Source organism: Harpia harpyja, chromosome 2 (assembly GCF_026419915.1).
Source record: "Harpia harpyja isolate bHarHar1 chromosome 2, bHarHar1 primary haplotype, whole genome shotgun sequence".
NCBI lineage: Eukaryota > Metazoa > Chordata > Aves > Accipitriformes > Accipitridae > Harpia > Harpia harpyja.
The window spans coordinates 59,950,888-59,963,036 of NC_068941.1; the positions used below are offsets into that span (position 1 = coordinate 59,950,888).

The 12,149-nt window shown below is 38.5% G+C and overlaps 1 protein-coding gene across 2 annotated transcripts in view; it reads left to right on the top strand.

Annotated features, from left to right (window-relative positions):
- The window catches only part of SCFD2 (sec1 family domain containing 2), a 207,632-nt gene that overhangs the window by 23,836 nt on the left and 171,647 nt on the right, over positions 1-12,149 (top strand). For both annotated transcript variants that reach the window (XM_052780070.1, XM_052780071.1), the window contains exon 3: positions 10,683-10,810. In XM_052780070.1, coding sequence (XP_052636030.1) covers positions 10,683-10,810 — 128 coding nt within the window. The remainder of the gene's footprint in view (positions 1-10,682; positions 10,811-12,149) is intronic.

Below are 12,149 nucleotides of genomic sequence, written 5' to 3' on the forward strand. Positions count from 1 at the left end.
CATTGTAGAAATGACTGTCTGTCTAAAGGATTATTGATTGTCACCATAACAGTTCAAATATATATGTAGTAAGTTCTACTGCAAAAAAAGCTCTGAATGTTTTCTAAGAAACTTTTCACTAAGCAACTGTTCTAATATTAAGCAGATACAGAAATTTTGTATTACTAGTCTATGTAAATGGAATAGAGTAAGAGGATTTATAAATTAATTTTCCTTCCAGATACACTCTGTGTGTGTGTGTGTGTGTGTGCATGCGCGTGCATTTGTGCTGACTTTTGTTATGGTAAAATACAATCCACAGATTATTTTTCTGCTATCTTGAATTATTTTTCTGTTTTGGTTTAATGCACACTGGTGTCATTGGTTTACAGTATTAGTCTTTTGATACTGGAAGCAGCAATGAGTGGAGTTGGATTACTTTTCAATAAAATCATTCTTTGCACAGCTGCATTGTCTCATGTATGTGGTTATTAGCAAGTAAAATTGTTCAGTGTCATGGATGCTGAAGTATGTGTTAAACTTTTTGGATTTCTGAAGCTGGAAAACTTCTTGTATGTGTATCACAGCATATATATATATAAAAATATGCATCTATATTTAGATCAACATGAAACAGGACTGTGGTTAAGATGCTTGTCCTTAAAAGTTTACATGATGCTTGGATTGAGGAAATGTTTGATAAAACTTAAGGCGGTGGGTTTGGCAAGGGACAAACCTGCTTCAGATGGTGGTTGACCACAGTCATCAGACTTGTGTACATATTCAATTTTATAGGTATAGCCATCTGTAAAGTAGATATATGAATGAGCCAGAAAAGTTAAGTTTCTCTTTTATTTTTTTGATTAAAAAAAAGGGGGGGGGCAAAATGTAGAATGCTGTTGTTACCATTCACTTTTGTTGGGAGGATTTTTTCCCCCTCTTTTTAATCAATTCCTGATGTGAACTGAATCCTTGCCAAGCTTTTAATAATTAATTCTTAGAGTTTATTGTAATTCATTTCACCTGTGGGACCAAAAATACATCAAATTTTAAGAGTCTGATTTACTGTCCATTATCTGTGAAGGAGGGGAAAGGAATTCAGCCCCAAGCAAAGAGCTATAGGTAAACAGAGATGTTGTATGGCAGTTTGGGGTTGCCATGTTGGTTGTGTTTATAAGAACTCCTGAATTGTTTGTTTTTAAGTTCTCCCATGCTCCACTGATAACAGGGAGCATATTTCTTCCTGGTTTGGAGTATAGTGGTCATGGTTTTATTGGAACACAATAGATTATATGAAACAGTGGTTTTGCAACTTAAAATGACGATGTTATTTCAAAAGCTGTTTTGAGATAATTCTTTCACAATTCTTGTCTGTCTGAAATGAGCTTGTGATTTTGTGTATTCTCAGCATATTTTTAGACTTTTGCTACTATGTCCATGAAAATCCTGTCCCATACTTCATATGCTTCATTGTAAGATGATCAAAACTTATTCTCTTGTGATGCTCAGTAATAAATTCAAAGAATACTTTCCTATTCCTGTTGTTAATCATTGGTCATGTCTGGTGAATCTTTTCTCTTCTCCTAATGGTAATTAACAGCCTGTTTTATCATCCTGCATCTGAAAATGATTGCAAAATTTAAGTTAACTTGACTAGGTGTACAGCATTGTCCTGAAGTGTCAGTATCTGTAGATATGCCTTTATGAAGCTAAATAGAATAGCTTGAATATAATAACTTGCATATAATAGCTGTTCCCTCTCTTATTGCTGTATTTTAACCAACTTTCCCCTAGTGCACTAGACAGTGTACCCTTCTTTTGTGAGCCAGAGCTTTCAAAGAGTAACTCCTGTGCTCTGTCTGTTTGTTTTATGGCCATGTTGAGTCAGCTGTATGCGAAACCAGTAACGAAGGAAAACTTGGGCTGTATCCTGTGGAGCTGCCTGGCAGTCCCTCCTGGCTGCTGAGGACTAGGCAAAGCAAGTTCTCTGCTTCTCAGTTTGATAAAAATGTTTTACTTCTAACACTTACTACTTACAAATATTTCAGGTAGTCCAGAGGAGAATCTATTGTAAAACTTCGTGACTGATCATCAGCTCCCATTTTTGCTCACAAGTTTTAGCCTTCCTGGCTGCAATCTGATTTGCAACACCTTGAGTATTATCTCAGAACTGCTTTTAAAATGCCTGGCAGCTTCTGTTTTATCTGTCTGCTGTTTAAAATAAGTGTTTTAAAATAAACTAGTGGCAAAAGGCTGTTAAGAATCTAGTCTATTTTTAATGAATTTTTTTTCTGTATCTTTAAAATGAGATTTCTTTAAATTAAAATTTTATGCTGCTTGTGTCTTGCAGAAAAGTAATCTAATTGTATAATTGAATAATGAAGTTTGCTAACATCTCATAAATAATAATTTGTTCATATAGGACTCCCTATAGGAGTATTTTAACAGTACAGAAACATTTATATACTAGGAAATACTCCTAGTTTGGATGTAGTAAATAGCAAAGTATACCACATAGGCAAGGCCTCTGGTTTTCTTTTGGGGAAAGTTCAATAGTTTACAGAACTAACAATAAGAAAATTCCCTTATGTGACCCTTCCTGTTGTAGGACTTGATTTATTTTTTACTCAAATGAGATACTGAAATAGTTTCTGAACTTTGCAGTGCACTTTGAGAGATTGATTTCTCATAGCTTCTTCCATCAATTTTTGTAGTGTGATATTGCTTTAAAATTTCTGTTTGCAGTGTAGAAAAATGCAAATCTCAAAACCTTATGCGTTGTTCAGGCAGGAAAGTTGGTGTTTTAACAGCCCTCCCCATGACCTTTAGTGAATCAATTGTTTTATCAATCAAATTATGCTAGTATGAGTTAATTAATTAACTTGATCTTGATGTGACACAGCCTTCCTGGAGTACACGCAGAAAGGAGGGAGAGGAAAGAAGGGTCTGTATAAACACCGCATGCAAAGGCTGAAGCTATCAGCCTGCCATTAGCCCTTTATCTAAGAGGCTCTTGGCATATAAATCAAACAATAACCTCTCTGTTTTGACTTGGTGCCAAAGTACACAGCCACAGTTGAGTCTAGAGCAGATTACTCCCACCGAGTGGCTTGAGGGCTTGGAGTGAAACAGGGAAATAACCGTTAAATTATGCAGGAACACATTTATGTTCTTTAATGTTGGCTGTCAGATGTGCTTGGGTTTTGTTTTTTTTTTTTTTTTTTTTTAAAGTACCATTTGCATGTTCTAATCATAAAAAACAATACATGCAGGGCATCTTAACACACATCTAAGTGAGGATGTGAGAATAATGTTCTAAGCTGAATGGCTGCAAAGAGCTTGTTTTTTAAGAAGTTTTGTGTGTTTTGCCATGTTGCAATATTTTTACTCATTTATAGTGAGGGTGGTAATATCCAATGCTCCTGCAGTTTTCTGTAAGCACAATACCAAGATGACATTAGCTTTCTGTTTACTTTATTTTCTAAGGTTAGGGTGGATTGGAAAATAGTTCAAGTTTCTACTGTCTATGAGGTGCATTTAATTAGGCTGAGCAAATTTGCCAACCATATAAAATGTCCAGCAGCAGAATTACAGTCCGCTGCTAAGAGCGATTTTAAAACTTCAAAAAGTTGCCATTTTACTCTCTTAGAAATAAAAAGTGTTAGTCCCTTCTGCGGATGTGCAATTTACATTTATCTGAAAATAAACATTTTGGGGGTTTTGTGTTTTTCTTTGCAGAAAGTATAGCTGCATCTTCAGTTGAGCACACGTTGGCTAGCCCATCGAGTGCATGCACGTGGGATGCGCACAAATACACAGCAATGCTAGAGACTGAAGTCCTGGAAATACTCATAGCTGTTTCTGTATAGAAAATTTTTGATAGATTATATTAGAGCTCTTTGGTCACTTTCAGAAGGGTGAAATGAAGAGCAGCTTCTTTCTCTGAGCCCAGCTGTGTCCAGGCAGCGCGACAGAGTGGAGGTCAGCTCTTCCCATCCCCACGGCATTCCCCGCAGCATCCCTGTGGCGCAGAGCAGAGGCTGTTCAGGGGAGGCTGTTCCACATGTTGCTGTTGGTTCTTTCCCATGGGGGCTGCTGTGCGTGGAGTGGGGTGCAGTCGGGGACTTGGCTGTCCCCCCTGCCAGTTGTCAGGCTGGCGTGTGTGTTCAGGAATGCGCAGTACATCCAGCGTAGCCTTGGTGCAGCTTCTGCTTTCTCCGAAACAGCAGGGGAATTGGAAGAGGGACGACGTGTCTTGATACGTGGCCCCTCGCTCCAGGCTTATAGCCAAATCGTTGCATCTTATCGCAGGCTTGCGCTTCTCTTTGGTTTATTGGTATTCAGATGACATATTGCCAGCAACGGATTTGTCCTTCCTAGTAACAGTCTTCTAACCACCCTGGTGTTGTTTTTTGAAGTGCTGTGCACTTAGTGTGGATGTTGCATCGTCTTTAAACTAATGTGAGTTATTGCAAAGGATACATTGGCAGCACGCATATTTTTTTTTTTTTTTAGCAGTTGCTCAGTTTTGGGCAGCTTTGTGGTATTAATGAAGCTCTAATTTAATCTTTACTGAATTTTTCCCTCATTCCTTTCTCTTGTGAAAATACACAGGCACAGCTGAGCTGTAAAGCTATGTAGACATAAGGTGAAAGTTTTGCTGATACAATAACCACAGAATCTGTCTCATGTTGAGACTATCACAATTTTCCTTCAGATTTTTTTATCTGTAAAAGTACAAACATGACTAATTTGTTATGATGAAATGCTGTCATTTCAGCTGGTTAATTTTTGAAGCCCACTCATTGTTTTCTGTCACTTATTCAGAGCCTGTGTCAGCAAGTTGCTCTTTGAAATCCCGTGTCCTTTGCCAGGTGTAGAAATAACCACATTTGCTTATTCTTCCTTCCTTGATGTCTTGCTCATATGATGTCCTCCACCTGGTTACTTGCTGTTTCTGATGCGGGCTGTGCTTTCACCTGACCCCAAGCAGTTTAAAACCAAACCAAAACTGTACAAAGTCATCTTTCTCTTTCTTGATTTGAGCTACAGGAGATCTGGGAAGGAAACTGGATGTAGATACTGACTTCTCAATTTGGCCTTTGAAAAGGTTATGAAGACACTCTTGACCTGTTTTTCAGTAAGCCTGGGGACATGGCAAGGGTTGCATATAACTGACAGAATAAGGTTGTTATGCTAGTGTTTTATAAGGAGAAAACAGGATGACCTGAATTTGTCCTGTTAGGCAAAGCAGTCCAGGCAAAAATCCAGTAATAGATAATGTACATGTCAATTTTATCCTCCTTGACTGGAAATTAGATCATATTAAAATAATTTGCAATAGCTTGCCAGAGACTACAGATGTGGCTGATAATTTTGGTGATTATGGTATGCTGCTTGGACAAGAATATTTGACGTGTTTTCATTTGGTTAATTATACATGCTGATTGAAGAAATACATTGCCAAACTAATATTATAAATGCTAAGGGGGTTAAGAATGGCCTATTGGTAGATCTGAAAACATAATTGTAAATAGGGAACACTTAGTCATTGAGTGGACATAATTTATGGTATGGGCTTAATGCTTCTTGACCTTTTACTCTTGCATTAGTGATGTGGAAGACCATATTTTAATAATTTATCAGTAATAGACAAGACCTGGAGCAGTAAGGGAAGTAAATATCTTTCTGTACTGGTGGTGTGAAGCAAGAGGCATATCATTTTAGCCAAGTCTAAAATTGTGGTGTTATGTTTGGACCCCCCAGGGTAATAAGTGTCCCCAGGTTTCTGTCTTTGCCTTTAGGTTTGCATCTACTCTGAGAGTTTGTTCTCCATTGACTAACACTTGATTTCACCTATTTCCAGACTACTACTTCCAGCTTGGTAATAGCACATCCCAGTGCCACCAACCTCGCCTGTTCTCCCCAAATGCATTCAAAATGAGTAGCTTTTAGACAAAGCCTACAGATGATCACAGATAGGGGCACTTTCTGTCTGTCAGATAACCTTGGCAATATTGTCCTTGCAGGACTGGGCCAGAACAGATTAAGAGAATGAGTTATAATTTTAACAGATGTAAGATTAGGCATTTGATTATCAACCTGTAAATGTCCAGATCAAGCAAATTAGTTTAGGGATCTGAGCTGCCTTGAAAAATTACCAACTTTTTCCTATCTGACTCAATGCATAGTCCCACATGGAACATGTTGCCACAACTGAAAGGGGTGCCATGGGAATGAGAACGAGTTCCCCCACAGTGAGTGTTGCTGAAGCTAGCATGACATCACCAAAAGAACTGCTTGCCAGACTGCACCCTTACTTCTGCTCAAGGCTTTGGCTCTTTCACCCTAGCATCTTGCTACCAGCAAACAGCAGATGTCATTGAGCGGCCTTTTCTTTGGGTATTGTAAATTTGGGAAGCCAGCTAGTTAGCCACTTCACAGCTAACTTGTTCTGTTCTTGATTTTTATTTTTATTTTTCCATCTCTCCTATCTTTAATTAAAGAAAGTGCCTCTGGAGGCTGCAAATCAGAGGTGCTTTGAACCACCTACAGCTATCTTTGGTCAGCATAGAACATCCAAGTCGTTCTGACCGGCTTCTCATCAGCACCTCTTTCCTGCCACTATTGCCAGCTGATGTCTCATTTTAGGATTTGTATAGATTATGGGTCTGATGATTTGGTCCCTTTTCCCTCTTTGTCTTTATGATTCAGCTTTGAAAACTGGCATGCAAATACCAGAAGTAGGGAAGCTGCATCTTTTAGGTGTCTAGATTTCTCCCTCTTCCTTTATAGCCTTTTTTGTTGTTCTTTTAAAGTCCAAATTATATGCAGTTAAAGTTTAATTAGTTTTGCAACAGAGAATGGCTCATTAAAAAAAAGTAACATTTATGTATGAGGGGAAGGGAGAAATTTGCAATTATCAGATGTCTGTCAAAAACCTTGCTTTATGTATATCAAATGGTATAGCTCTGTCTAACAGGGCTTTTCAAAGACTTCAGCCTTATCTCTGGACATAACGTAATGCTTTTCTTTAATAAACTTCTAATTTGTCTAGCAGATAACTGCTGTGCTTGGTTTTATTCTGTTTTCTGAGGTGACTGGTTGATTAGGTATTATGACCATAACAATAAAAGGAGGGGACAGGGTATCAAAACCTGTGAGCAAAACTCTAAGCTTATTGGTGAAACCCTTTCTCAGGGTTGCCATGCCCTGCAAAACATTTTTTAATAGAGATGCACAGAAGTGTGCACTGTAATATTTACCTAGTGTTGTGACATTTATTTTGAAGGGTGGTTTAGAGTTCCTGATCTGTATTGTAGCATAACTGCAAAGAATTTATTTTTTCTTAAGCAAAACAACATGATTTAGACAATATCTTTAAAGGTTTTGTAATGCATAAAATATTTAAAAAAAAAAAATCTGCGTAAGTTCAGAAAACTACTTTCGGTGTGTAGCAGTTCACTAGATAACGTGTAAAATCAATAAATAATCCTCGGGAAGTCAAGGAATGCAAGAGGCAGGAGAAATTTGAATTGGTGTACTGGATCCCATACAAATCACTGATTACAGTGCCAGTGTCATCGGATTGGGGCATTTGGACTAAAGCAGAGGAACTGCAGATGGGAAAAAGAGGAGGGGAAGGGCACCATGACAAGAGCTGGAAGGCAGTCACAGACAAATGTCTCACCAAAAGGGGAAGATAAGATAATACTGTTTCCGAGTGTTAGAAATCTCTAAAACGAAAATGTTGTGGTAACTTCTCAGATCAGGCAAGAGGCAACGCCAGAGTCCTGTACTGCGTCCTACTGACTCATTCCCAGCAGCCATTCCTGTCTTGTCATTGATGAAATTGAAGGATGGGCAGTTGTTCAAAGCAAAAGCCCTTCTTTGAAGGTGTAATAGAGCGGGAACAGGAAAAGTGTTTTAAGCAGAAAACATACAAGTACTTTTGTTGCTTTTTTCCCCCTATCGTATTTCCAAAAAAATGACTGAACATGGGAACTGCTGCTTTCAATGGATTGACCCAGTCAGTTGGCTGTGTATGTGAGCTATAAATATATATTGATCTCATCCTGTTTATATATTGTTCTATATATGATACCTAAACCACTAGGTATTCTGCAAAGCAGCGGGAAGAAAAATGTCTAGGGAAACTCCAGTGGACTATGCAGATGCAAGCGTACAGGAGTGTGGTTGACCCCCATCTGTTTTTAGGCTGTACCACAGTTGTTTTGCTTTTCGCTATTTTTGGTGTGCTAAAGCAACCCTCAGGGATCGTGCAAACTTAGGACCTTGGCATTAAAGAAAACCTACTGTGGCTAAAGGAGGAAGAAAGAGTTTACAAAGCAAAAAGCTTTGTAACCCCACCTCCCAGCCCCCACCCCGCCATTTTGTTTTAGTGCATTAGTATGACTTTTTTTTTACTTCAAAATAATTAGTCTGTTATTTTAGAGGGTTTTTATTGTTTAAACTATGAGCAAGTAGAAGTACCAGCTGAAGCAGGGACTTGTAGTTGTGATTATACAAGTATAGTGTATGTTGCTTTCAAAGACCTTGCAGTCTAAATTGACAAGGACTGATCAACATATGGTGTGGAAGTGGAGAGCAGCGTGCAAAGGCAACAGGTAGAAAAATGGTGCAACCTTATCACATACATTCTGACTTTTCTGAGGTCTATAGATGCTTTTGGGATGAATTTTCCACACTTTACTATTTGCTAAATATCTTTATGAAGTATAGGTGTGAGAAAGATGAGACTACAAAAACCTGTGCACAATTTGGGAGACTTATTTTGGCTTCCTTATGTTGTTTGTTTTCCTTTGTTTTAAAGTTTTAGCTCCTGGTGTCTGTGTTTATGTGAGTCTCTCTGCTCATCTTTATGGTGATGAAGGGAATTGGGAAAATGAGAACAGGTTAAAATCTTAGAAAACAGAAGCTTGACTTTTCTTCCAAATAGGAAAAAAAGTCTTTTTAAAACTAGCTTCCTACTGGTTAAGGCCTCATTCCTGATCTCTATAGTTTTGTATTTGGAACTGCATTTTCAGGAAGGGATTAGTTAACAGGCAAAGCGGTGGCTTCTTGCAATCCAAACCTCAGGCACGATTGTAAGTGACAGTGAGACATATCCTGTAATTGTGATGTGAACAGGATCAATAGGCTGCATTTAAAAGTGCTGCTGGGTGAGTAGGACTGAATCATAATAATTGAGTAGATAGTCTGTAAAAATAGCATACCCAAGAATCCAATACTTAAGGGAGATTGTGTTGAAGCATCTAGTTGCTTTGGAAATCTCTCATTTCTTGCACTATAATACGTTATAAATTGGCGTGCTTTTTCTTGTGAGGAATCCCCTTGGAGCTGCTGCCTATGAACAGTGTGCAGCATTAGTGCTCAGATCGCACTTGGCGATGGAGTAGAGGGAGCTGCAGATGCCCTGGCTGCTTTGGGATGTGCTGCCTCCTTCCTCCGGCACTGGAGGAAGGTCAAATTGCAATATGTGAAAGAGTAGTGGAAAGACTGTGTCAGGTCATCTGATTTTTCCTTTCTAAAAGCATGGCAATGAAAATGATGAAGTTTGCTCTTCCTATTCATTTGTGGTTTGTTCAGAAGAAGGGTAACTCAATCTTCTTCCCACGGTCCTTCCACCCACTCAGGCTTTGATAGAGGATGTGGGTTCCTGGGATGACAGGAGTGGGGCTTGGTGATCCTCTTACCTGGTTTGGGAGATAGCACAGATTTGCTAAATACAGCCCTGCCGTTGCAGAAGAGTGTAAGCACAGCTGCTCGGTTACAGGTATCAAATGAGTTGTTGGGGTTTTTTATTTTCTGTGAAACAAAAGCTTGTTTGGCATGTTTATAAGCATGTTGTAAATGACATCAAAACGTATTTAGGAGTTAAATGTCTCCTGAGGAAAAACCAGAGGGAAGCTTTTTCTTTAAAAAAGAAAATAAATAAAAAAAAAATCCAACGCAGTTAATCCCAGATTCCCAGTGTGTGGCTTTAGCCCCAGGCGAGGGTTTTTTCTCCCTTCTCCCCCCACCCCCCGCACTGAGAAAACACTGAATTCATTCACAACAGCAACAAATCCAGTGTCCTGGAGGAGAGGGAAGACTGACAGGGAACGGAGTGCACATGAGCCACACAAATTCCTAATTTAAGTTTAGCAATAATAAAAAAGAAATCTGTCAATAGGGAGACCATAAGGACAGTTACATTCTGCTATGGATTATTCTTTTCATGTAAGGAGAATCCATGAAACCCAAAGCGACAGTAGTTCATCAAATCATACCAACAGTCTTCAGTGTTGGAAGTATTGGTTTTGGGATTTAAACTCTCATGGGGAAGTTAGAGCCCATCCTTTTCATAGCTTTTTGGTAACTGAAGAAGTTTGGACAGTTTCTTATATTCCCATGGTTGAACAGTAGTGGTTACTTTGAGGCTGACATATAATAATATATTTATTATATATGAATTCTAATGCTTTATAATTACTAGCAAAAAATTCTAGATTTTTTTCTGTAAAACTGTAGCAACTGTTCCGCTAAGAAAAAACAAGCTTTTATATCACTATTTTCGCTTGTATCCTGCCCACCTCAGAGGAGTTACTACGTAGAAGCACTCATCTTAAAATATAAATGTTGTCTTAAGCTTGCTCCATTATTCAAGCAATGTTTAGTGTAACCCTGTCATTTTCTTACAGTGATCCAGCTGCCAAAGCTCTCTGGGAGTCCTTCGTGAACCTCAAACAAAAGGAAGCTGTGATGGAGGCTAGGAGACACCTTGTGGAGGCTGCGAGCAGAGAAAATTTACCTATTAAGATGAGCATGGGTGAGTAGTGTGACATACCCTTCCCTACATAGTGGTAATGTGAAAGATAATGTCAGTTCCTCTTCTTCCACTTAAACCTCTCGGGGAAAACTCACCCCATCCTTGGTTCACCCCCATCCTTGTCAACAGATTTCAGGTGAGCATCGTGGCTACCATGGGAACTTTCTGGTATATAAGTGAGAGGCAAGTGTTTTCTTTTAAATGCAACAATCTTAAAAAGATTGAGAGCAGTGGTGAAGCAATTGACTTCTATGAAGGAGGGGTTTAAAGGCATGCAAATGGTTAGCCGTGTTGCTTGTCCTTATTCTGCAAAGCAAGAGAATTTGGGTATTCTTAAAAAGTCAGCAGGACTTGCGTCCTGAAAGCAGGCACTTTAAATAGCAGCTGATGTGATGGAAGTTGTGCAGATCTTGCGTATGATTACATTATACAGGTAGCGATTACATTACACAGGTAGTGAGGTTTATGTGAAGTAAGGCTGCCTGGCTTGAGAGGGTTTAAGCCGAAAACCATGTCTGGGCACTTTTTAAACCTGAATTCTTAAAAATATTAGAGGTACAGATTATAACATAATGACTTTCAATAGCTTTTTTAGAACCTCATTCTTACTATATATCATACTCAGTGACATGCAGGAATTGATGTTAGGCTCATAAAAACTGGTATTGCTCTATACCGCAATAATTTTTTGCATTTTATGTACTCTAAGACTATTTTATGCTGAACTTTTCATCAAGAGAGAAAGGTCTTCATGGAATAAGAGTAATAGGCTTTTATCTGGGACTCCAGAGTAAACTGCCAAGATATTGTAGAAGAATTAGATGTACAGCCAACTCATGAACTCGTAACAACTATAACATTTCATATATTGTATGGTCTTTACAAATACCTAGAGCATGCATTTAGTAGATTATTAATCAGAAATACTAGATCTCTGCAACAGTAACGCTGTAAGCTGTTTTAAAGAAATGGAAAAGGAGCAGCTGTGAGAGGCCTGTTACAAATTTGTCTGAAGGAGGTAAGGCATAGTAAATAATAAAATCTTGTTTAAGCTTTCACTGATAATGTGTGTGTGAGTATTTACCATAATAACACTAAGAAGCCCCTGCTGTTTTTCTATTACATATGCCTTAAAAAAAGATCATTAATGCTGAAATTCAGCTTTGTTTTAAAAGTAATTACTTCCTGTCTTTGAGAGGTAATGATCCATCTACCACCTTTGCTGCTTTGTGTGAATGATCAGATCAGCCACCCTTTCCTCTGTATCCCCTTCCTGTGGTATCCAGTGAAGGCTGCAATAATCTGGTTCTTAATCATATTAGCTGACAGTTACTGATGG